We start from the raw sequence: 27,528 nt of genomic DNA on the forward strand, positions 1-27,528 counted from the left end.
TAAAAGTCACAATTTACCCGTTTATAAATGAAAACACGGTCTTTTAAGATATCTTTTTTTTTTTTTATTTTGCACAATGTATTGAAGCTCTCACACTGCAGGAACGTTCACAGGCTCTCGCACGACTTTCTCGTGACTCGAAACGGTGCAGAAAATCAGAGGACAGCTACACTTCATGTACATTTCATTTCACTCCCTGAAAAAACGAGACCGTCGTTTCGACACTGCAGATAATAAAAACCAGTGTACAGTAGTATTCTATGGTCATAGATTAATTATATTGAGTTATTTGTTTGTTTGGTTGTGTTTGGGTCTGGCTGTGGAGATACGCTAGCGTAAAGTGCAAAAAAATTTGCACCCCCCCTTAGGTTTCTAGTCGAAAAAAATAATAATAATTAAAAATATATATAATTTATTATTGCACCCTGTTGGGTTTTATGCAATTAAGGTGTTTACTGACATTAAAAAGAAAATAGTTCTTTTTGTTACATGTGACTCACCTTTACTACTATAAGACATCAATAAAAGCTGGATCCTGTTTGTCCGGATTGCACTCCCTGCTGAAACATCCAGCTTGGTCTGATAAGCTACCAAAACACAAGCTGACCTGGTCAAACTGGTCGACCAAAATCAGCAGCTGGTGAATTGTTTTCCAGCTCCATTATTACTTGTCTAAACTGATCGATGCCAATTTGCCTTAACTGATCACTTTTTTTATGATGTCACATTAGTTGCACTGTCCAGATAGGTCCACCAGGGTGACCTGTGTTTTGGTAGCTGTATTTAACAATAAGGCTGGAGATTATGGCTTTTGTGGGGGGGTTTCTTCACAAACAACATGAAAGTTCATTCAGATTCTCCAGGATTATGAGGCTTAAAAGAAATCACGTGATATCTTTTCTGCATACGATCACAAGTCATGACTAGATTTCGGAGCAAGAATGAATAAAATTAAACATGACAGCCCCCCTCCCCCACCCACACACACACATACATTACATAACATTTATAAGCCTCAGGTGGGTATTCGAAGTGGTGCCGGTCCGTCCTCTACACACTATACACACTACACAGGTACACTATACTGGCAAAAGTTTTGGGACACCCCTCCATATCATCGAATTCAGGTGTTGTTTTTCAGGGGTTGGGCTCGTCCCCTTAGTTCCAGTGAAAGGAACTCTTAATGCTTCAGCATACCAAGACATTTTGGACAATTTCATGCTCCCAACTTTATGGGAACAGTTTGGGGATGACCGCTTCCTGTTCCCTTTTGGCAATATAAGTGTAGATTAGTGTGCATAGTACAGTACAGTAGAGCCCTCTCTGCCACTTGCTCTAGCGCCTGACGACTGAAAGAAGCTATTCGTTTTAGTATCTGATCTTTTCCTCTTGTCCACGCAGAGCTAGCGTTAGCCTGTCCCATCCACAGCACTACTATCAAGAAAGCGAATGACAAAAAATCGCGGATGATACGCACAGAAAAATTACAACACATCAAATCAGACTGAGAGACACCGATAACACCGGTCTAAACACTTTGCTATGAAACTACACCATGCACAATCATGATATCTTTGTTGATTATGATCTAAAATAAAGCATTGACTATGATTGCCATAGAAATATGATTTCTATGGCGTCTGCTTCATTTATGGACTTATACGAGTTGAAAAGGAAAAGACAGAGATATATAGAGACGACGTGTGCAAAAAGCATGAGCTCATGCCTCAAATGCGACCAGGGATCTATTTCAGAAATGAATCTTGGCGTATAGATGGAAATGTACTGGAATTATGGCCTGTGTATATCTTGGCAAATCAAGTATAGTTGGTAAAAGCACCTCATCTCATCAATCCTGATTAGGAAATCAGTGCTAAAAATGATGAGGTTGGCAGAGAGAAGTTCATACCAGAGGAAAAAGGGGATGTCATACATCTGTCAAAGTTAAAGAAATTGAAATGATATAGCTATAACATTCCCAGACCCTGACCATTAGACCTACAATGTGACCTGTTAACCCAAAGAACCCCTAAATGCAATACATATAAATATTACATACAATACAGTGCAAAAGTCTTAGGCATCCTGATATATATTTTCCAACAAAACTGAAACGTTTCAGAAAAATTTTCAGACAAAAAATACTAGCTTTCAGAAGCACTGTTGCAGGACCTCCAAGATACAGAGAAACACTTTACCTGCTAACATTCTTAGAAATTTGGAGGAAGTACTTGAGGCTACTGAAGAATATTTAAAGGCAAAGTGTGCTCGTAATAAATAATGACTTTGTTCAATTTAGAGCTGTTACATCATTTTTAGGGCATCTTTGCTTTCCAGCACAAATGTACATATGCCTTTTACTAAATATATTATATAAAATACATCCATCCTATTTCAGTAGCGCTTATACTACTGCGTCACGAGAAGCCTGGAGTCTATCCTAGGTGACTCGAGGCAAAATAATGGGGGAGACCCTGGACGGGGTGCCAACATGTAATAGGGCACAATCATACACCCATTCACAAACTACAGACAATTTAAAGATGCCAATAAACCTATGGACTGGGGGAGGAAACTGGAGTACCTTGAGGAAACTTCTGAAGTTTTCATGCAGACTGATGGCAGAGATTGGTGGAGATCAAAGCTCCAACCTCAGAGGTAAAAGTACGACCCACTGAGCCACTGTGCTTATATTTAATAATTCTGAATGATCTCATGAAAACAGCTCAGACTTATGATCTCTGTAGAAAATACTGCAGGATAATTTACTCCAATCCGTACATTTTCAGCTCATATACAGTAGGAAGAACATGAACCAAATGTATGCTGATTCCTTAACTATGATCCATCAACTGCCACGCTGTTGCTGTAAATGCTGTAAAAATTCGCCAAGATAAACACGGACCTGGCACACTGTCCATCAGCTAAAAAGAGACATCTGAAAAGCACTCAGTATTGCTGGTTGCTGCTAGCTGCTTAGTTTAGCACTGAGAGTGTCTGAAGCGTGGATGCTAACACTAGCTCAGTAATCAGGAAAGTAGCTAGCAAAATAGCTAACTAGCTTAAGAAACTACAGTCAAAGGTATATGATGGTTCGAGCAGATGAGTGTGAAACTCAACAGCTAGCTATTTGATAAACTTTGTGATATGTCAGTGGTCTCCAGACAATAGCAAAGATAACAAGCTAGCTACTTATTCATACTCAAAAAGCTCACGAGCACAGCAGATTGTGATGAGAAAAAGGCCCAGTAGCAAGGCTCGAACCGGCACTGATTTGAAGAGACAGACTGCAGTGTGAACCCAGCAACAGGTCAGAGCTACATCTAAAAAAACACGACTCTCGCACGTTGTAGCTGTTATGTATTAGCATTCTACAAGTCCTGGACAGCAGATGTGTGGTCATCGGTTAGAGTCCCCGCTCTTGGCAGGGGGCTGGCCCTGAGGTGCTCTGTGTTCCCCCAGGATGGCGGCCACCAGTGCTTCGGGGACACTGATGCCATTGGCAGGGCTCAGAGGACTAATAGAAGGTGACTCTGGGGAGAACAGACGCTCCTTCTTGGTGTTCGCGGCCTGGCGGGGTGAAACAGGGGAGTCTCTGGGTTTCAGACTGAGGGACTGCAGGGCAGGTACGGCGGGGCTACGACTGCGATGGTGCCGCTGCTGCCGTTTATTGGAGCGTGTCCTGGGACTCGGGCTGCGTGAGTTAGAAGCCAGCAGGACCAGAGTGCTGTCGTCCTCGGAGCTTGCGTCCGAACTGTCCGAGCGAGACGGACACGGCGGGGCGGGAGGGGAGCAGACAGGTAACTGAACCTAGAGGAGGATGAGTGGAGCAGAACGGAGAAAGAAGGTTGGAGAGAGGAAAGAAAAAAGGAAAGGAGCGGAAAAGAGTGCAGGGAAGACGTGAATTAAATTTGTACGAGCTTCTACTGCACTGTATGTTAATCTAAAATTTTTTGTGGAACTTGTTCTGTATTATTTATTAAAACACAATACAAATAAAAATGATACTAATCTCTCAACCTTAAATAAATAGCTTGTTATTTTATTATATTTTCTATGTTCATTTAGATGCAGTAACAATATACATGAACATTCATATGATCAGTCATTTGTAGCTGATGTGTGTTGCTACATTGAATTTCTGTCAAATGACCAAAAAGTGCCCATGATGTCCAGCAGTGAGCAATAAACCTATGATCAGCTGGGTTATTGCCAAACACTAAAGCACTGAACTAAATGAATGACTTGTACGTGTTTTACTTAAAAAGATCTTAGCAACCCGACCTGGAACGGTTCTGTAATTCCCACAATGCTGTTCATGTTGTGGCTGTAGTAACCCAGCACGTATTCTCCTGCGTCTCTAGGCAAATCCTCTTCTGGAAAAGTCACCTGGAAGCAAAACGAAAACTGGACTACACACAGTGGATACTGGCGCTTGCCATAGTAAGGTCTTTAGTGTAAGCTCACACACTAAGCAGATTGTCTGGGTGCTTTTCAGACTTAACATGCCTTTTTCTTTTATTACCTGAGTGGAATGGTCAGATTTGGCCCAGACGTAGGCTGCATAGTCCTTGTGGTGTTTGAATCCCACCTGACAGAAAGGAGGTCACAGAGGACACATAAAACACACATCATGACATTTGCAATAGTGCAACGTTGACTCCGAGGTTGTGTAACTGCTTCTCAGTGTTTATGAGAAGATGATACGTGTTCTCTACTTGGTGATTTGTTTGTTTTGTTTTCCTGACAGCTCGTGACTCAATGCTGGCATGACTCAATATGGTGCAAATCGATTAGATAATAAACACTGTAGTGTCATGGATCGAGTCACGCCCTAATAATTTACCAACACATCTGATGATGTCACCGACTGCAAAATGGTGCATTTGAATGGAATTTGACAGGATCAGTTTGAATACAACAACTGCTGGGTGTTTAGGTGGTTACGGTCGTAAACAGTTGCTAGGTAACTAATCTAGGTAATTATGATGCTTAGCACAAGCAGGAAAATTACTAATAACAAGGGTAATGAATTAGCTATCTTATTAGATTAACAGCCTTCAATGTAGAATGTAAAATAGTGTTTTGATCTCCATAATGACTTACACTTCCTGTGTTGAAATTCCAAATCATTGCACAATAACATCATGAGCTAACACACTGACAGGTGTAACAGGTAATCAGTACCTGTAAAAGTTCTTATTGCCTATATGCCACGTCATTTAATTATCAACTAAATATCTAACGGTGGTAAGTTTTCGGGCACAGACATTCCTCAAGTGCTTGTCAACAGCGTTATTAAGGCTGTTCATGACGTCTTGAAAGCATTCCATTACCAAATTCCATTAGAACAGACATATAATAAGCATGTGCTTACAGTGCAATCACACCAATCAGCAGCATTTAAGCACTTACTTTCGTGGCACATTTCTACTAAGCCTTAATTACAGAAGGATGTTATTAAAATATCTGGAAAAACTTGCAGGTTGAGCTGCACACATGGCTTTTACCTTAGCACTGGGAAGCTTCTACATTTCCACTCCTCACTATGGTCATTATGTTAAGTTATGCCTTTATTTGTCACATGCATACTACATATCTTTGCATATCCCATCCTTGGAGGGTTTGGGTCAGCCATGATGTAGCACCCATAGAGCAGGGTGAGTTGGAGGCCTTGCTCAAGGGCCCAGCAGTGGCAATTTAGTCGTGCTGGGGCTTGAATCCCAATCTTCCAGAAAACAATCCAGAGACTTAACCACTTGAGCTACCACTGCCCCATGAATTATGTATATATGAGCTCAATCATTTTGCACTGTTTTTGTACGTACAGGATAATTAGATTTAAGGTTTGGAATGTAAAAGAGTAAACAGGATAATAAGAATTTATCTGACCACCAGTAGCAGATGGGGGGTAATATTAAAATGGGGAAACCTACAGCCTAATATTTCTCAATATAAGTAGCCTTTATTTATCACATATACATTACTGCACAGTGAAATTCTTTCACCGTATACCCCATCCTTGAAGGGTTGGGGTCAGAGCACAAGGTAAGCCATGATGCACCGCCCCTAAAGCAGTGGTGGTTGTTGAGGGCCTTGCTCAAGGGCCCAACAGTTGGAGCAGTGCTGGGTCTTGAACCCCAATCTTCCTATCAACAAGCCTTAACCACTTGAGCTATCACTGCTCATCTTATCTTGACTGTTACTGTTGAGAAGTGCATTATATCATGGAATAACAAGAATAATGATATTAGTACACACACACACACACACACATACAGTATGCATCTCAATCAGCTTCCTAGTTGGTGAATCAGTATATTGTATACATTAGAGGACACTGATGACTCAATTTCCTGCAACATTCCTCATCTGTCTCTGTAAAAACCCAAAGATATCAATATTTACATTTCACATGCCATATAAATTTGTAAGCTTAATCAAACAGGATTGTAGGCCAAATAGTGGATTTTATTTAAACTAAATAAAATCTAAAATAAAATTAAAATTCATTAACATAAGAAATTATTTGAGAGCTACAACAACGTCACAAGCTGCTTGCACTTGTAGATGAAGTTGGCTGAGACTAGCTTCATCTGCTGTTTCTTTCTAGCTGAGACGCTTCAGAACATATTACGCCATTTCCAGTAAAGAACATTGTGAGGGTCGATTCTGTTTTTTTTTGTGGGATTTTTTAGGAGGTGAAAGTTCCACTGTACTGAAACAATCTTACAATTGAGAGTGAGAGACAGACCTTTAAAATGGCCGACTCTCTGATGGAGATGCAGCCACACTCTTAAAGGCAGACATAGAGTTGCATTAGTGATTTATAATGTTTATAGTATTTAAAATCCTTCAAGCTTAAATGAACGGTTTGTCATTTAAATATAAAATATGCGAAACGACCAAATGACAAAATACTATCGGTTACATCATCTGGCCTTTTATGTCATTTATGAAGACTTTGAACAATATGTGTGTATTCTAACTTTTAGCTTCTTCTTCAAAATTATTTTTTGGGGAAAACAGGACTATGAAGTAAACAATTCACTTTGTTCATGTTTATTACATATGTAATTCAGTCTGCTGATGTGTTTTGGACATATTAAAGTGAGCTGACAGAGTCCAAATGGAGTTCAAATGTAGAGCAGCAGACACAACTTCATTATTGGAAAACCCATGACCTGTAAGCCATTCGGACAGGCTGACAATGATTGGCAGTGTAGTAGCACTGAAAGTCCAAGTGCTGAGGAAATCAAATCTACCTGTGCAGTGAAAAAAGCAAGAGTGTGCCATTTCCCACCCATCACACAACGGTGATTGATTCCTCCAGGGAAAACACAAATCCCCCTTTTCTACAATTGGAGTTCACAGACTCCCAGGCCTCACTAATGTCGCTCTGATACACAGGGGAGAGAGAGAGAGAGAGAGAGACAGAGAGAGAGCGAACATCCAGGTCTGCTCTCCAGACTCCTGAGTACGGATAGCTGTGGGATTCAAATGCATGATCTCTTGATAACACTGGGGCAAACGGTTCAGCTGTCCAGTGCGATGCATCTGAGTAGTTTCGTACAAGAGCGAAAGGAACCTTTCTCAGTGATTAAGTGATATTCCTTTCTCTTTTGTTAGTAAAGTGACACTAAAAAGCCGTATAGTGATGACAACTTGTGTACACAGTGTTACGAAGGTTCATTTCAAGTCCAGTGGTCGCAGCTGACCTGCATCTGAACTCACCTTGTACAATCCCACCCAGTCCCAGGAGCTCCTCTGGAAACCCGACGCTGTAGTAAACTTGGCTGTCGCATCCGACACTTTGGTCCACTCCTTTTCCACCTCCAGCTTGACTAATGGCAGGTCCAGCTTAAAGGGAAACTGCACAGAGACAAGCGGTTCAAAACAGCTGTATAGACATCTGGCTTCTATATAAACGACTCAACATTTGTGTTTTGTCTCACATGCAGACAGAAAAGGGCGGAGACAGGTTTGTGGTCGCTAACGGTGTAGCCCATGTGACTGCGGTAAAAACACTGAGTGACCCGTGTGGCTCCGCCAAGCCAAGAGGTAAGACCCCGCTGCAGAGCGGCATTGTGGGACGGCACAGGGGAACCTGTCCTGCGGAGACGCCACAGGATTCGGTCTGTCCACGCAGGTTTCCTCTTCTTAGCACTGCCAGACAGATGGAAAAAACTTGCGTGAATTGCGACAACGTTGTCAAAATCACTTTAGTTCTCACGGAAATATACGCACCTTGTGTCATAGGTGTGTGTTCCTACGTCAAACTTGTAGGTCGGTGGGAAATTCAGAGGGCCTTCCACAAACTCATCCATCACAGACTCGCTCTTCTTCGCTATGTTGAGCTGAAAGACAGGAACACTGGTCACTGGTAATCTTTCCCTTGTCTAAAATGTTTCATTAGTAGCAGCAACTTAGTTCAAGTCTAAGTTCATCTTCAAATCGTCATCATAAAACATCTTCATGGCAATTGAACCAGGTCTTTAACATGAGGACAGGAGATTTGTGACTGCAGAGCAGTGAGTATGGTCATTCAAAGTGGTTGGACACAAAAATATTAGCGGGCATGGGGCAGTGAAGCAAGCTTGTATGAAAGCGCTTCAGTTCTGTGAGCTCTGAGATACGATGAGAGCAACCCTCTTATCTGTGTGCTCAGGATGGCCTCCTAATTAAAAATGTTGTTAAAACCTTATAACCTGTTAGACCTAACCTTTAGAAACGATTAGTTCATTTCCTAGCTAGCAAACGGAGCTAAATAAGATGTTCCACGCGGCCCTGATTGATAAATGCTAAGCAAATTCATCAATAGTGTGTTATATCAGTATCGGTGCCATAAAATCATACTCTTGTACTAATAAACAGTGTGAAAAAATGGCATTGATACATCCTTACTTTCAAGCTTTTTAATCACACTGAATTGATTGCAGACTTTTGCACACAGCATCAGAGCAGTTCTTAGCCCAGACCAATAATAGTATGATGATGAGGCGACCTCTTGTGGAGGTAAAAGGAACTGCAACGAACTTCAACATCCATTATCCTCAGCGGATTATTATTATTACATTATATTATATTGAATTACTTCAGTATAGTCTATTCTTATACCAAATATTATTATTAGGTAGATTGCGTCAGATTTTCCATCGCATTAATGAGTATTGCATGTCGTCGGAGTACAAAAGAAACGCCTGTAACTGTACACTCTACCGCTCTCTAAGGGGCTGAAACCAGTCGTCCCAGAAACCCGAGTCATAGAGGTCTCACCTGATCTTTCTCCCAGAGCACAGACAGTTTATTGTTCTCTATTGCACTTTTCACCACATGGATATCATAGTCATCGATGCGAAAGTTCAGGTCACCAAACCAGAACACGACACTGCGGAGAAAGAGAACACACCTCATGAGCCTGATGTTAGACCTGGTTCTGGAGTTTTGGCATCATTTAACTCCAACAATTTTATTCAAACTATTTAAGTAATTGTTTACGTGGTTAAACTATGCTAGGTGGTAGCTAAATATACCATAATATAAAATTGTATTAAGCATTCCTATAAATAACCTTTTATACTGATATATATTTTATTGACACATAGGGTTATTGGAGTGTGAAACGGTGCTATATATAAATATGTATATTTCTTTTCTCAGAGCCATATACCTCAGTGTACACAGGTTTAGTCAAAGGTTTTTAAAAGTGCTTTAGAAAAAATAAAACCTAGAAAAATATATATTTGCTCCACCCCTGGCCCCACCCACTCGTGATCGAGCACGCCCACAGCAGCCCCGCCCTCAAACTGCTGCTGCTGCAGGATGCTTTCAAAGTCCTCGATGCGCTGCTCCAGGTTCCGCATGTGAGCCGGCAGGTGGCAGTTTAGAAAGCACACGGGGTGACCGAACATCATCATCCTCACACTCACACCACCCTTATTTCCCTGGAGAGAGAGAGAGAGAGAGAGAGAGAGAGAGAGAGAGCATCATTCTCACATTTACAGAGAGACAGATTCCTGATTAAATCAGACCATTGATTTATGAGAACTGATTGTGCTTTAGAACAGTAACAGGTAACAGCCTGTGTTTTTGTCTTTTAAAATAAAATGCACTATAATTGAGATGATGGATGTTGCTTTCTTTGAGCTTTGTCTTTGAAACACTGAGGCAGCAAGTGAACATTTTGTCTTCAAAGTTGATGTTAGAAGCAGGTAAAATGGACAAGCGTAAGGATTTGAGTGAGTTTGACGAAGGGACAAATTGTGATGGCTAGACTACTGGATCAGGGCATCTCCAAAACTGCAGCTCTTGTGGGGTGTTCCCGGTCTGCAGTGGTCAGTACCTATCAAACGTATCCCTTAAGTCCTGTAAGTATCCTTCTAAGTCCTGCAACTTACAGGATATCTTGGTACCAGATACCACAGCACACCTTCAGGGATCTAGTGGTGTCCATGCCTCGAAGGGTCAGGGCTGTTTTAGCAGCAAAAGGGGGACCAACACAATATTAGGCATGTGGTCATATATCTTATGCCTGATGGCTGTACATGACAAGGCTTGACAATTAACCACAAAGAAACCCGAACTTAGTTATTAGGGTTACTCCTCAGTGAAACATACAACAGATGTGAGTAATCTGTGAGTGTGACTAGGTCATGTGATGTGCTAGGGCTGATAACTAGTTTAGTTCTTGTCACCATTTTGTAGCTACAACCCAGCAGCATGTCTCAAGCTACACACCTCTTTTTCTCCTTACAATCCTATCCATAACCCTGAAACTAATAAAGCTGTTTTGATATCTTGTCTTGAAACTAACTGAGCTCCTGTATGGTAAGTACTCTATTTACAAGGCTTGTATTGACAGCGAATGGCCTTCTTGCAGCCACTGAAGATTTACACAAAGCCAGCAAGAACTCTATGTTAACCTTTCCGCTGCCTTTGACCATCATTCATCAGATCCGCATTCCCACTCTTGCTGAATTTCCCATCAATCTTACCACACAGCACTGAAAACTTCAGTCCCATTACCTTTACAGTCGTACTGCAGGCTCCCTCAGGGTTCAGCACTTGGTCCACTCTTGTTCTCTCTTTATACTAAAGCACTAGGCTTTGTGATCACATCTAATTGTTTTATCGCTACTGCAGCAATGACACATAACCTTACTTTTCTTTTTTTTATCCATCAGAACATATTGATCAGCTTTTCTTATCTCTCTCCCTGGATAAAAGACCTAAAACACAACCTTGAAAAAATGAACTGAAATAGTTACCAGTGAATAACTCTCCATTGCTGGACCTCTCCATCTTTATCATCATCATCATCATAGTCTAAGAATTGTAGTGTGCTTTCAGATGAACTTCTCCCATCGCACTTCATCTATCACCAAATCCTGCAGATTTCCTCTTTATACCATCAGAAGAATGCAAACATGCTCAAATCCTTACACGAGCTCTGTTAAATATCCAGACATGACTACTGCTGTGCTTCCTTCATCTGCAAAATCTCTCTAAACAGCAACCCCAAGAGACTGCTAAACTCAGATTCTCATTACTCGATATGTTGCCATCGGTCTTTCGGCTTCTCCTTGTTCAAGGTCACCACAGGCGGATCATTTGGTCCTCATGTTTTGATTTGGCACAGGTTTTATGCCGGACACAACCCTCCCATTTTATGTGGGGCTAGTGACCAGCACTGACAGTACAGTTGCAGGGTGAGTGCCCTACACAGGAATCAAACCTGGGCCCTGGCAATGAGAGCACGGGATCCTGCCGCTGGACCACCAGGAGGTTAATTTTTATTACTTTATATATAATTAAATAACGCTGGTGAATCTGGAGAACACAGCTGACCTGGTAACAGCTGGCTTCACAACAATATACATAACATCTGTTGAAGCTCCTTAATGACAAGTGACATAGAAAGAAGAAAAAAATGGTTTATGCATCACCATTACGTGATGACTAACACCAGGTGCCTCATGAAAAAGCCTACGAGGTGTCATATAAACAACGGCTTTAAGTGTTACCATTAAACTAATAGATCTGTCACTTGTAGAGACTGTTGTTAAAAATTTCTCCAGTCCTGTTCAAATGTCACTAATTTGCAGTGGCTGTGGAGGCGGATGACTCCAAAAAGTGCCACTTTCCTCCTTCCTGAAGTGCTTTCGTGTCACACCGACGGCTTAAAAAAATTCCTATTCAAAAAGGAGCATTAACGGGGATTAATATGCATTAGCCTGATAATAATCAGGAGCTGTGGGTTGTGTTGGGTCGGTGTGATGTAGCACTAATGGAGTGGAACAGGGCTGGATTCCCTCAGGGACATCACTCACACACCACTCACAACCATGTTACAGTACTTTCAATCAGATCTCAGTTTCTCCTCCAGCATACACAGGATCTCATTTCTTCTTGACAGATTTTCCGAATAATAGTCATCAGTTTATTGAGACCGTGTTGTCTTTAATAACCAAATAATAGCAGTTGCTAATAGCGACGCAGACTTTTGAACCTGACTGAACATGCTGGAAGGAGTACGTGCTAATTTATTGTTTTCACACTAGGTAGTTAAAAATGCCAGTGTGTGTATAGACAAGCTGCTGTGACCTACTGCACACGGCTCAAAGGAGACTGCAGCACAACCTTGGAGGCATGACGACATCAATACACAAGCCCTGTGACGTCTATATACACACACATACGCAGATAAACACACACCCAATCTAACCCCTCTCTCTCTCTCTCTCTCTCTCTGGCTAGCACTGATCATCAAAGGTCCACCTAAACACCAGGGTCAAAGCCTAACACATCTCTGATGTTAAACATCAAACATATGAAAAGAGCAGAGCCTCCATAATGCGGAGAAATAAACCGATTTAACCAGTTCTAAGTTGAGATTCTATTGCAGAAATAATTCTATGTGTCAAATTAAAGGAAAAGCCTACATGAAGTGTGTTAGTGTGGTTTCAGGCTACGATGAGCTACCAGAGCAGCATCAATGCTCCTTGGCGCAGATTCTACAAGTCTCTGGGACTGCTGTGAAAGTTCTTCCAAAATACTTTCTCTCAGCTGGTCTCTATGTATGGTCTCCCATACATATACTTTTCACTGAGATGAGGTTAGTGTGATGGCATACTATTTACTTCACCCTGGATTGGGGCGGAGTCATCCTGGAAGAGGCCACGCCCATCAGGATAAAAAATGTTTCATTATGTGTTCAGTCAAAAGAAATGGGTATTGAATTGCAATGACAAAACTATAGCAACAACAAAAAAAAAATTCCCCATGCAACATAACAGATCCACCACCTTCAGATGCACTGTATAATGAATGGGGGATGTGGTAGCTTAATGGTTAAGGTTTTGGACTACTGATCTGAAGGTTGTGAATTTGAAGCTGCCTTTTCTGGGCCCTTGAGCAAGACCCATAACCCTCAATCGCTCAGTTGTATAAAATGTAATTCACTCTAGATAAGTCTAGTCTCCTGGTGGTCCAGCAGCAGGATTTCACGCTCTCATTGCCGTGGCCCGGGTTCAATTCCCGGGCAGGGTGCTAACCCAGCCACTGAAGAGTTAACTCTCAGTGCCGGTCCCAAGCCCGGATTAAATGGGAGGAATGCAAAAATGATGGACTGATCATCCTTTACAAAAGGCTATATGTTAGCTTTTAGCTTGCTTGATGGTCGTTGGTGAGGATGAAGTTTACCCAACATTAGTCACGCCCACTGATGTACATAGATGCTAGAAGGTCACCAACTACCTATAGATTATTCCCAACAATGAATGTAAATAAACTGTAATACAATGACGCCCATGTTTCCTGACTCACCCAGCAGCCGCCAAGGCCAGTCCGTGTGCTTTGGGTCTGAATCCCGCGCAGGAACGGCAAGTGGCAAAACTTGGAGAAAACCAGCAGCAAAACGCTGTGCATCCTCTGAGACGCCACCTATGGGCCAAAACAGGATCATCACTCAGATCTTACACATTATTGCTTGCTTCAGCAGCTTGAGATGTGAGCAGAATTTACCTCCAACATTGATCTAACACACATAGTCCAGATTAATCATAAGCTTTCTCAATACTTAGCATAGGAAGAAAATTACTATCTAGTAAATTGTGTTCTTGGCAGGTTGGCATGTAATGCTCTAGTTGGAGTTAGAGAGTTTAATTGTCATTCTAGCCTTTGTTTAGCTGGATCCAAATGTCCACTCACATTTCTCAAACATTATTCCATAAGGCCAAATCAACATGGAAACTGTAGAGATGATAATAATTTACAATTAATTAGTTATTCATCATTAAAGCCGCACTGTGTTAACTGCAGCAAATCTAACAAATAAAAATTTTGTGGACTGATTTCTCACTGTCTCTATTTAAAACAATGGAGTCTGTGTTAGACAAAGGTCTTGAAATTGGGCTGAGACCTGACTTTTCCAGATTTTTCAAGAAGCATCACGTGACTGACCAGCACGTAACCGAAGCGTCCGAGTGTGTCCATGCACAGCTCACTCCACTGATCTATGAAGAGTGCATCCTTCAGCCTCTTATTGATCATACAGTTTACTTCTTGCAGCCTGATTTAAGAGAAACAGAGAGATAGGATGCTACATCAGAGCAATGACAAAGAGCAATGTCTCACAGAGTCAACAAACCCTGATCCTGCATGACTTCACTACCCTGGAGGATTGCTTTCCAACCCTTAAGGCTAATGCACCTGCTCCCACCAATTTGGAGATCTTTAGAGGTGCGCTTGATTTTAGAACCGTGCCAGATTAGTGTTGGAAAGTGAATCAAAATGTCTCCAGCTGCAGGTTTGGACACGTATCAAGACATGGTAGGGAAAAACAAAGCACCTCACCCAACGATAAACATGTCTGTGCTCCCGTCACTGACTCCTGGACTGAACAACCCGCTGATGTCGTCAGGTGGCATCGCTGAGCCGACGTTCCACGTGACGATGTGAACCCTATAAACAAGAAAACCACGCTATTAAAGGAGGATCCAATTGAATAATGAGAAAAAATGCCATTAGCATGGAGAACACCACCACAAGTAAGCCATCCCTTTAATGGAGAACAGCACCATTCTATATCAATAAAGGAGAACCACAAAATGTGAGCCATCTCATGACAGAACCACACATTTAATGTGAAACCCATATGATGACACATCAGTGGAAATAACTATGTTTGTAGATACAGGACTACATGATTGCGGAAAATAATGAGACAGTCAAATGATTAATGGAAGAACCAGATTAGAGTCAGTGAGAACATACACTATATTGCCAAAAGTTTTGGGACACCCTTCCAAATCATTGAACTCAGGTGTTGTTTTTCAGGGATTGGGCTCGGCCCCTTAGTTCCAGTGAAAGGAACTCTTAATGCTTCAGCTTCATACCAAGATATTTTGGGCAATTTCATGCTCCCAACTTTGTGGGAACAGTTTGGGGATGACCCCTCCCTGTTCCAACATGACTGTACACCAGTACACAAAGAAAGGTCCATAAAAACATGGATAAGCGAGTTTGGTGTGGAGGAACTCGACTGGCCTGTACAGAGTCCTGACCTCAACCTGATAGAACACCTTTGGGATGAATTAGAGAGGAGACTGCACGCCATGGCAAAACTGGGACATCTGTCTTTACATCCACATGAATTTAATATGGAGTTGGCCCGCCCTTTGCAGCTATAACAGCTTCAACTCTTCTGGTTGAGGTCAGGACTCAAACTTGCTCATCCATGTCTTTATGGACCTTGCTTTGTGCACTGGTGCACAGTCATGTTGGAACAGGAAGGGGTCATCCCCAAACTGTTCCCACAAAGTTGGGAGCATGAAATTGTCCAAAATGTCTTCATATGCTGAAGCATTTGGAGACAAATGGGAACCCCTGAAAAATAACACCTGAATTCAATGATTTGGAGGGGTGTCCCAAAACTTTTGGCAATATAGTGTAAGTCAATGACATTATTGGAGAACCATATTGTTGTTTAGAGAACCATGCCATTAACAAAGAATCAAGTCCTTAATTGTAGAACAATTCCATTAACAGAGATCCTCATTGAACCACTGGACAATGAGAATATATGCAATTAAAGGAGAACAATAAGAATTTAATATGCCATTAAAGGAGAACAACATCTTTAATTGGAGAACAATGATGTTCACAGTGAACCACCCTCTTAATAGAGAACAATGCCACTAATGCAGTAGCACATCATTAATTTGAGTATGATGCAATGAATGCAGAACCACCTCTTTAATCAGAGAACAATGCCATGAATTGAGATCCATACCCTTAATCAGAGAACAATGCCATGAATTGAGATCCATACCCTTAATTTGAGAACAATACCATTATTGGAGAATCAGAGAGAACAATGCCAGAGATCCACATCCTTAATTAGAGAACAATGTCATTAATGGAGGAAATTTCACATTTGCTAACTTTGTCTCTTAGTATTGGAATGAAATTCTGTACACAATGAACATTTTAGTGATTTTAAACTGCCAGGACCAATGTCTAATCATATTTCCACATTTACAGTTCAATCCTTGTGAAATCTCCAGAATTCCCCAAGTACCAATTATGAAGGAAGTTTTTTATTTCCTTGTTGTCAACATGTAGTGTCTCTCTGAAAATGAGACCCTTGTCTCTGTAGGGCTTTCCAACTCAATAATAAATGAGTAAATCAATAAAGAAATGAATATTTAATGGCAGAAGCAGGCCATTAGAGCCATTACAGTCCATTCGTCCTACAGCATTTTGTGTAAATGAATTAGGACAGTGCTCAGAAAGCATTGATATGGCTATGGATCCAAATAAAATCATAACACTACACGTATTAAAATCGATGACAGCATCTGTAGACATACTAATGGGCTTTTTAGTGGTATGTTATGTTTTCTGTCGCTGAAACACAACCACATATGTGTTCCGGTAACATTTGGCTACTTTGTTTAACACTTTCTTTTCACAGCCATCAGATCACACTATGACCTAATACTGGAAAGTGTTTACTACCTACTAGTCTATAATCTTCAAGTGGGTCTGTAAATAACAGCCGGTCCAATAGCGTCTAAGTAAAGTGGTCGCAGTTTAGTTTGCGTCCAAGAGAACTCAACGCAGTGTGAAAGTGATTGGACTCTGAATTGATCCCGAGTGCAGGATATGAACCAATCATGCCATGTGTTTTGGGTTGCAGCATTTTTTTTTTTTTTGTAAATACGAGCTGAGTAACCGAGCCACGAGGCACAAACTGAGCCAAAGCACAGAGCTGTCTGTAGTGTTACAGAAATGCCATGTGTTCTGGAGATTTAGGCCAGCAAATAACAAAGGCTGGATTCAATACATAACATACACCGATGAGGCATAACATTATGACCACCTGCCTAATATTGTGTTGGTCCTCCTTTTGCTCTTTTTGCCATTAACTTCTTCAACAATTTGAGCAACAGTAGCTCTTCTGTTGGATCGGATCACATGGGCCAGCCTTCGCTCCCCACGTGCATCAATGAGTCTTGGCCGCCCATGACCATGTCGCACCCTGGAGCACTTTTGATAGATACTGACCACTGCAGACCGGGACCACAAGAGCTGCAGTTTTGGAGACACTCTGATCCAGTGGTCTAGCCATCACAATTCAGCCCTTCGTCAAACTCGCTCAAATCCTTACACTTGTCCATTTTTCCTGCTTCTAACACATCAACTTTGAGGACAAAATGTTCACTTCCTGCCTAATATATCCCACCCACTAACAGGTGCCATGATGAGGAGATAATCAGTCTTATTCACTTCACCTGTCACTGCTCATAATGTTCTGCCTGATCGGTGTATATTAAAGTAGTTATATGTATGATTACACTATGTAACACGATTTTTGTTCCTGGGTAGTGAATGACATTTTCCAATTACTCTTGATGGAAAATGATAAAAAAATACCCATTAAGCCCCTTGAAGTGGGCTTTTAAGAGAACGAAAACCTCAAAATTAACCCAAACTAACCCAAACTTTCATGGCTAAGATAGGTTTTTTCTCTTTATTTGGGTTACAAAGAATGGGGAAATAACACTTATTTCCCAGGAACAAGAAAAAAAAAAATTTCTTACATAGTGTTATATAATCATCTATTTTATTTATTTATTTACTTATTTATTTACTTATTTATTTATTTATTTATTTATTTATTTATTTATTTATTTATTTATTTACTTATTTATTTATTTATTTATTTATTTTTGCACAGGTCATTTTTCCTGTTGTATTTCTAACCAATTAATATTTATGTGTATGTTTACACAAGCCTCAGGGGTTTTTTTCCCAGCTTTTATTATGTTTAATTAGGACATGTATTATAAAAGAGCCAGATCAGTAACAGATCTAGCAGTTGTACAGCAGAAGCGTTATGACTAAAAAACCTAATTACCGGCTTAGTCAATAGTCTAACATAATTAATTATTAATTAAATGATATTCTTTAGTAAATAGTAGTCATGTAATTGTTAATGCTGCTTAATCCCTTGCATAGTTACCTAAGAGAAATGGAAAAGTATTGTAATGCATTATTGAAAAAGATATATCATTGACGTGTAAAAAGAAACTTTCTGAAATTTTCTGTTTCATTAATAGTGATCATTTAGAAACTAATCCCATTGTCCAGTTTGACCAGTTTATTCTGTCTTCTGGATGCTGGTCAGACCACACTGGATAATCTAACTTACTACTAAAAAGGTTTTGTCATGTTTCGTCAGCATGTGCCTGGCATAGCAGCTCAGGATTATGTGGCACAAGGTGCTGTGTGATATCTGTGAGCAGGAACTCGGCCAGTGCGGCTTGCTGAGCTCATTCTGTCACTCACTGCCTAGAGACCATGACGAAGACACGGATCAGGGAAATCAGACAGTCTCTGCTCTAATTGTTTTACCCTCTGTGGAGTCGCAGACTTGAGGGAGACGGCGTCCCAGAACAGCCGTGTCCCAATCCTCAGTGGCTCCAATTAGGCTTAACATTTTCAAGTTAATGCTTGGGGTTTGCTTTAGCAGAACATCTTCTGTCTTAATGTTTATCATGACAGTGTAGGCTTCTGTACCTGTCAGTCACAGTCAAAGAGGTGTGGCATGTGTACCTGCAAGTCACGTTAAAAGGAGGTGTCCCTCAGTCCATGTTAATAAAGGGGTGGCCCTTCTACCAGCCAGTTCCAGTAAAGGAAAGTGTGGCTTCTTTACTTGTCAGTCCCAATAAAATAGGCATCCAGTGGAAGAATCATCGTTTATGTACCTGCCCGTGCCACCGAAGGAGGCGTGGCCTCTCTATCTGTCAGTTCCAGTGAATGAGGCGTGTCCTCCCACTTGTCCAGTCTCATACTAAATGACATCATGTTATTTTATATTGAATCAGCTTAGATTGTTCTGTCACATTGGAATCTTTCATGCACTGGATGGTTGATTGTGTACCGTGATGTACAGCGCATCACCACAAATGATGCACACCATTAATCTTTAGTAGGACTAATGCTTCACCTTCGAGAATAAAAGCTGCTTTATAATTGCTATGGCAACACATTCACAAGCACCGCAGAAAAGCTAAGCAAAAGCTGTTCAAATACTGTTATATACCTAGGAGATGTGAAGAGAAGCGTAAAATCTTACCTAAAATCTCCGTCATCGTTGGTGGACTTGTTGTATGAAGCTTTTTCTGCAGTGCCGGGACTTATGATGATCGGCTCTGGCGCTTGGCTCTGGAGATTGGGTTGTGGAATAGGGATGGACTGAGCGTTTAGGTTTGGTTTAGGGAGAAAGCTCGAGTGTGTATTTGCACTCCGACTAGGTTGCACAGAAGGACTAGGGAAAGTTAACGAGCTGGGCTTGGTGCTGGGGCTAAGCTGGGTCTGAATTGGATTTAGAGGGGCATTTGGACTGAGCTGAACATCTTTGGGGTTGAGTTGAGCATTTTGTGAGCTCTGTGGACTGCGGCGTCCTTGTAGTGGCTCCGAAGGGGATTGAGATGTAGTGCTTGTCACTGGAATAATGGGTAAAATGGAAGGAGGGTCCACGGTTCTAGGGGATTTTACCCCCGATTTGGCAGTGGGCCTGGGTCGGCTGATGCTAACAGAGCCGGACACCAAAGAGGTGGACGCTGCGCTTCCACGTTCCTGCAGGGATGTTTCTGATGTCTTGGCAGTGCTGAGAGCTGGAGGGTTTAATGTCTTTGTTGTGGGGCAGACTGAAGCCGGAGGGGGCAGGATGGGAACTGAAGATGGACTAAGTTTTCCTGTGGATGGCATAAGGAATGTGGCGCTTTGCCCAGGCTGTGCTGGATCCATCAACCTTCAAAATGAGCACAGAAAGTCAGAAGTCCTTCGATTAAACCATAAAATATAAAAGGAGGTTAAAATCATGAGACAAACACCCAGCAAGACACCCAGAGAAACAATCTTCCAGAAGGCATGCCAGACATAAACTTAGCTATGTGACATCAAAAGAAGAAGCTTCTATAACTAGCTAGCATTAGTTAGTTAGCTCAATAACCATGTTAGCCTGGGGTTACAGTATATTTGATGTCTGACTACACATGAGGACACTGTGGCAATGCAAGCATCGCTGTTCACACACTCACCTATATATATAATTAAATGCCATATCCACTAGATCACACATCAGGGTCTTAAGGTCCCAGGATTATTATGTTGACTAAAATTTAAGCAATTTCATGCTAGCTATTCAGGAACACATAGCTGCCACTGTGGAGCAGCTAGGAGCTTAACTTTTAATTTCTCTTTAAGACTTACCGCAGTCCCAGTTACTTAACTAGCAATCTGTTATGTACACAGGAACACAGTAGAAATGCATTTTTAATACCAGCCAAAAAGCACAAACATAGCAGCATATGTGCGTATACATTACTTAGCAAAGAAAGACATAAAGACACACTGTATATTCTTAGTAAGAGAGCAAGAGCTAAGCCGGTCAAATACATTTAGCATGACATTAGCTGTCAGGTTGTGCTAATTAATGACTTGACAAGAAAAGGCAGCTTCCCGATTATAAAGTTTCAACATTTTATGTGACTCTTGGCCCAAAATTGTGTCCATCCCTAGTTCAAGCTGAGAAGCTAATCAAGAAACGTCAAATATGCATCGCTGTAAGGAAAAGGTGATGAAGGTGTGAAGGGTGCAATGAGGGCGAGCTGAGTTAGTATGCTCTTCACACCTCCTCCTTCCACCATCTGATGCTGTCTGCAGGACCGTGTGTGTGTGTGAGTGTGTGAATGTGTGTGTGTGAGTGTGTGTGTGTGTGTGTGAGACTAGGTTTTCGCTTTCATGTCCCGTCTCTGTCTTGGTAAGGACGTCACAGCTGACATCAGCAGGCTTTCGAACTATCGCTCAGTGAGGATCATCTTCCTCTCTGCAGATGACAGACACTCCCTCGTTCCCTCCCTCCCTCATCTATCCTGCTCCACTTTCACGTTGCCTGGCAACAACTTCCATGGCCCAACAACCTCTGCTGGAATTCTGCAATCCCATAATTCCTCATTAAAGATCGGACACTTTTTTTTGTTGCCTAGCACTGACTGAATGATGCTCATTAAAAGGTCTGATTTGATCGATTAAACCTGCAACCAAAAAAAAAAAGTCAAACCTTTTAACAAGCTTCACTATAATTCCCGACTGTAATTTACTCCCACGGCGGATTTGAACAGAGTCCAGAAAAGTGTCGGAGTATATATTTCAGATAAAGCCTCGCTCTGGCTCCATCCATCTGCTCGACATGGACCAGAGCGGCGAGTTTGCGCAGTGGCGTTTTGGGACAGATCTTCACAAACAGACCGGGTGAGATCACATGCACTGCAGTGTTTGATGAGAAGGAAAATGGTGTGAAGTCAAGTGTGGAAGACATCGCAGTGCTGTTTATTCTCTCCAGTAAAAAGGAAAAAAAGGCAACTAACAAACAGGACAGCATATTGTTATGGAATGTGATTCATATATGAGATATGATCTACATTATTAAAAAATGTAATAATAATAATAATAATAATAATAATATGTAAAAAAAAAACCCTCTAACAAAAAATAAATTCTACTTAGTAGTAATAGTAATGTCTTTCAACCTGATGTGAAAAAATTATTTACGGCCTTTGAACAGATTCAGTTCGAACACAAAATCACACAGTGCATGTGTTATTAATGTTACACTGATCAGGCATAACATTATGACCAGCTGCCTAATATTGTGTTGGTCCCCCTTTTGCTAACCCGTCATACACTGTGTATTCTGACACCTTTCTATCAGAACCAGCATTAACTTCTTTAGCAATTTCATCAACAGTAGCTCGTCTGTTGGATCGGATCACACAGACCAGCCTTCACTCCCCATGTACATCAATGAGCCTTGACTGCCCATGACCCTGTTGCCGGTTCACCACTGTTCCTTCCTTGGACCACTTTTGATAGATAATGACCACTGCAGACCGGGAACACCACCACAAGAGCTGCAGTTTTGGAGATGCTCTGATCCAGTCGTCTAGCCATCACAATTTGTCCCTTCATCAAACCCGCTTAAATCCTTACACTTGCCCATTTTTCCTGCTTCTAACACAAAGGACAAAATGTTGACTTGCTGTCTAATATATCCCACCCACTAACAGGTGCCATGATGAGGAGATACTCAGTCTTATTCACTTCACCTGTCACTGCTCAGAATCTGTGTTTATTCAGTTTTGTTCATGTTCGTTAATAAGCATAGTAATAATGGAGCTGACTTTACAAGTTCACTCATGTACTGTATTTCACATGTACCAGGGCCAGTATTAAAGCTGGATGTGTTCTCAATCTGCTCCGCTGTGTTTTACCTGATGATTGAGACCGTATCGATCTTTAACACTGTGCAAATCCTAGCGCTTGATGCATCTGCTGTGAGAGATCACTAAGGTAGGTATTACATTACACACCCTGCACTCCATCCTTACACCATAATCATCAGTTAGAGGAACAAACCGAGGATTTTTCACATACTGTATCAGAGCTGTCAAACATAGAGGGAAAGAAACTGGCTGCAGTTCAGTTTCAAAAAGTTTTTGAGCCATTGCAGCTTCTGTTGCAGAGGATCTGTTGTGTGCAATCACATGCATTTCTGTTAATTGTTTCATGGTAAACGTCTCATCTCATCAGAGAGACTCTTTACTGATTTTGTTTTCATTTAATATCTTTGGTCAGCTTAGAAATCTGACACAATACGCAAGGTAAGTGGACACACATCCATATCTACTTGTTGAACGTCCAGTTCCAGATTTAATAGATTCTGGATGGGCTTTCCTCTAAAGCGTCGCTATGGTTATTTGCCAGCTCTTGCTTCAAATTTTATTATTTATAGCCAAAGAATCAACAACTAATGCTTAAGCATTAGCAGCATCCAATATCACATACATATGAGGTATTCTACTCTATTCAGCAGTATAAACAGTGAGAGCGCTTATAAGTTATAACATGTACAAATATTTAGTTTCTCATCAAAGCATGCTTTCATTGCTTTTACTCAATTTATGGTTAATCCAATTATGTAATAAAAGAAAAGTCGTGTTCATGTAACTCATTCCATTCAGGTGAAACTGGACGTGTTTAAATGAAGTCAATTCAATGAGCTTATGTTAAGATTAAGTTAGAGCTTAATTGAGATTAAGTTCAAGCTTCATTTATGGGTTTGGCAATGATTATGATTTTTTTTTTTAGTAAAAAGGAATTAGTTCTAGTGCATACAAACTATCGGTCAAGTCCAAGACCACGTTAAGTGAGACAAAAGCCCACAAAAACATGTCCAGAAGTGGCTAACCCTTACATCCTCACTGAAGGTCACTGACTAAAGCTTTAGTCTAAAAAGCTCATTTAAGGCACAATACCTGCACATGTAACGTTTCTGGAATTTTGCAGACTCCCTTATCCAGAGTGACTTATATTTTATACAACTGAGAGTTAAGGGCCTTGCTCATGGGCCCAGCAGTGGCAGCCAGACGGACCTCAGTAGGACTTCTGAGTAGTCCAATACCGTAACCACGTCCCCACATACTAAAATAATACATGCTAATCACACAAAAGAGTACCCTTATCTGCACGTTCTTTACATCCACAGTAGAGCTGCTACTTTCTCACATGGCTAGGACTTTCTGACTGCTGTTTGGGTTTTTATTTTTTTGTAAATATATTAATCAACCTACAAATGGACAAGAAGAAAAAAACACCTGCTTGTCTGGAGAGAAACAAATAATCTGTCAGATTATAACTACTGTACTGTCTTCTGCAATAATTCACACAGCCAATAAATTCACAGCCCATATTTCACCCACATCACTCACGTCACGTGGAGTTGTTTACTGTCTCTCAGCCGTACAAGACCGAAAGCTCGAGCTCCTGGCTTCGTTCATACAGTCTGACTGAAAGATTGATGAGACACATCAACAGCGATGGGCTTCACTTTAATGATATCTCTATTTGCATTGTGAGTTGTTGCTATGGCAGCGATGAAGTGAGGAAAGTTAAAGGCCAAAGAACTCACGTACACCCACTGTGAACTTCATAAACCCATGGAACTGACGTTAACCATCAAACGGTGAATCCTTTCGGTCAGTTGTTTCTGGATAAGATGAATAACTGCTTTGCTTTGCGCAGCCAGGTTTCAGTGTATATAAATGTCCAGACACATGCTGCGCACTCCACACTTCACACTGAGCTCCACAGCAGCCCTTACTCAGCATTTACACGGGACACGGCTGCATTTTAATCAACCGAATGTGATCACATAAAATTCAGTCGTGCTACCTCAGCTATTCTATTCTGAACACACAATAATTCTTCTTTCAGATCTAAGCAATAAACATTGAAAATTAATAAAACAATGCATTCTTTTGGATTGGGATCTTATAAACATCTGGCAACCATCAGAATCTAGAAAATAGTAGGCCTGAGGATTTAATATAAATATTGTGATAAATTATGTCACAATATGTTTCGGTGATTTCATGGATATTATTGTTTGTAAATAATTTTATATATGTATATATATATATATATATATATATATATATATATATATATATATATATAGTATTATATTGTATGTATATATTGTATATATAATATATATATTGTATATATAATAAAATAATTGTATAATTTAATTTTCAATTATTTTTTATATTATATCTTATATGTTAATTTGATTTTTATATTATATATTTATATATTATATTTTTATATTTTAGAATTAATTAATTTTATATTAAAAGTTGACTTTTTATTTTTAGTATTTTTTATAGTGTATAATATTTCCTTATTTTTAGCATCATTTTATTTTTGGTGGGCAATCAGTACAAATATCATTGAATTCAATAAGACAAAAAACTCAGTATTTTAACTTTAAAAATAAAATGTAAAAAAATATATATATAATTTTCTAATATATATTTCCCCTAAAGTTGTTCTATATAATATTAGACTGTATAATATTTCCTATATTATATTTAGTGTTGCTTTATTTTTGTGGGCAATTAATAAAAATACCATTAATGGGACCATTTCATGGGACCAAAAACAGATTGTCTTGTTGACGATATTTGCCTTTGTATTATTTTTTGCAGTATATAGTTTTTGTTGGTAAAATAACACATCTATTATTACATAAACACATCTATTATTACTACCGCCTGCTATAGACGTCCCAGTGAAAGAGCTGTTACTATAGAAACAATAACTCTTTAAACAAAGGCATTAATATACAGCTGGGGTTTTAATTACAGTCAGAGCTGATGATTATTAATCAACACCAACCAGTCAGATCTGAACATTGTAGCATTGAACATTTAAGCACTGTGGCATAAATAATAATAATAATAATAATAATAATAATAATAATCTAGTTAATATAGTATAATAGTATTAAACCCAAAAAATGATAAAAAAAAAATTAAAAAATTTATATATATATATATATATATATATATATATATGTATGTATGTATAGTTGTTGAAAGAAATCCAAAACGGCCAAAACTTGATAAGATTAAGTCTTAAAATTTATTTTGAATATTTTGAAAGTTAAAAATACATTTATTTTAGATTAAATGTATTTCAGATCATTTAATCGAAAACCTTTAGCTACGATTTTTCAACAGAACCGTTATTAGAGCTCTACGATGTTACCCGGCGACCGCGCATGCGCAATGGATGTAAGAAAAAGTTAAAATACAATTTTCAGCCCTGACCTTTACAGCGAGTCTTTTCACCTGTCCCAGTTTTTTTTACTCTGCTCATATAAAAATAAACAATGCAGCACAAATACATATCAGAGTAAACCCTAAAGCGTTTAGAGTAGCTTAGCTTACCTTTTATTCACGAGGTGAAACGACCTCAAGCAATTATTGTTTTCATTTTCATCACAAACACCGAACGAATTTCATCCATCCATTAAGAGCAGTAACAGGTCAAAGATTCTTTTTGTCAAAGTTGTGAAGCCTAACGTCTAGCCTAATTAGCACAATGCATCCGCTTATATATGCATATGCATTATATATAGAGAGAGAGAGAGCGCGCAAGAGAGAGAGACGCGCGTGAGGACAGGTCGGTCACATGACCAATAACGGACGAAAACAGATAACGGTCACAAATAAGCAGAAACACATGGCGCGCACATGCACAATGACGTGCACAATGCACTACACACGGACCTTTAGGATGTGATGACGGAGGTGGCGGATGTCTCACCTGTCCTGTCCTGTCCTGTCCTTGGTGGTGAATGCGTTTTATCCCCGCATAGGACAGGGACTGCTCGCGACACCTTACCGGACAACCGTGCGAGAGAGAGAGAGAGAGAGAGAGAGAGAGATGGAGGGAGGGAGGGAGGAGGATACCGTGTGTGACCGGGCTCAGTCACATATCATCTAACATCTGTCGTTGTCAAACCGAAAAGCGAAGCGTGGATGACGTCACGGAGCGTTTCGCGAGTCTGAGACTGCTGCAAGGCGCGTGCGGGGGAATCAAAAACGCACGACCACGACCAAGAGTCTTTCGCGCACGTGCACGCAAGAGAGACACCTAGCTGCGGCTCGCGCTGGGTCACTCAGTCTGGGTAAGTGGGAAAGTGGGAAAGTTTACATTTGAAGTGAAGGAATAATCGAATGATAATAATATACATTTGAAGTGTTAGCAGTTAAAGTGTAGTTTAATAAAACGATTTAATGATAGCATCAAGCAGACCTATTTTCCAGCCCTTTGGGATCAGTTACTGACATACAGTGAGTCCTCTGCATATGAATGCCCTCACTTACGAATTGGCTTACGTCTTAAGAATTGAAATTTTCTGCATCTGCATATCAAGAATTTTCAGCATTTGAAAGAAACCGAACCCGAAAGCTGGCTTGTTTGCGTCAGTGGAAAGCCAATCGAAGGGAGTTTACAAATTTTACGGTTTTTTTCAGTCAGTGAAAGCTGTTTGGAAAGAGTCAACCCACGATACCCACGTTGTCTTTCACATGCATTCAAAAGCTAGGT

The 27,528-nt window shown here is 40.4% G+C and overlaps 1 protein-coding gene across 4 annotated transcripts; it reads right to left on the reverse strand.

Moving 5' to 3' along the window:
* On the reverse strand, positions 1-26,913 carry LOC131367240 (inositol polyphosphate 5-phosphatase K). 4 transcript variants are annotated; one of them, XM_058412551.1, is made up of 13 exons: positions 26,706-26,834; positions 19,643-20,320; positions 14,854-14,961; positions 14,461-14,569; positions 13,825-13,941; positions 9,769-9,944; positions 9,277-9,388; positions 8,248-8,357; positions 7,956-8,166; positions 7,735-7,872; positions 4,526-4,591; positions 4,285-4,389; positions 1-3,810 (listed from the first exon to the last, which is right to left on the reverse strand). In XM_058412551.1, exons 2-13 carry the CDS (start codon positions 20,314-20,316, stop codon positions 3,400-3,402), a joined length of 2,337 nt encoding a protein of 778 aa, XP_058268534.1. In that variant the 5' UTR covers positions 20,317-20,320; positions 26,706-26,834; the 3' UTR covers positions 1-3,399. The 4 variants fall into 4 exon arrangements, 3 of the variants coding, with proteins under 3 accessions (XP_058268534.1, XP_058268535.1, XP_058268533.1); XM_058412552.1 differs by lacking the exon at positions 26,706-26,834 and adding an exon at positions 26,364-26,648; XM_058412550.1 differs by having other exon boundaries at positions 2-3,810; positions 26,743-26,913.
* Positions 26,914-27,528: the final 615 nt, after the last annotated feature.

This window comes from Hemibagrus wyckioides, linkage group LG16 (genome assembly GCF_019097595.1).
Source record: "Hemibagrus wyckioides isolate EC202008001 linkage group LG16, SWU_Hwy_1.0, whole genome shotgun sequence".
NCBI classification, from domain to species: domain Eukaryota; kingdom Metazoa; phylum Chordata; class Actinopteri; order Siluriformes; family Bagridae; genus Hemibagrus; species Hemibagrus wyckioides.

Coding starts and splice junctions, on each gene's coding strand:
- LOC131367240 (XM_058412551.1), bottom strand. CDS start 20,316: ATGGATCCAGCACAGCCTGGGCAAAGCGCCACATTCCTTATGCCATCC. Junction 9,945..13,824: donor CTGGCCTTGGCGGCTGCTGG/GTGAGTCAGGAA, acceptor CTCTCTCTCCAG/GGAAATAAGGGTGGTGTGAG. Junction 4,390..4,525: donor AATCTGACCATTCCACTCAG/GTAATAAAAGAA, acceptor TTTTGCTTCCAG/GTGACTTTTCCAGAAGAGGA.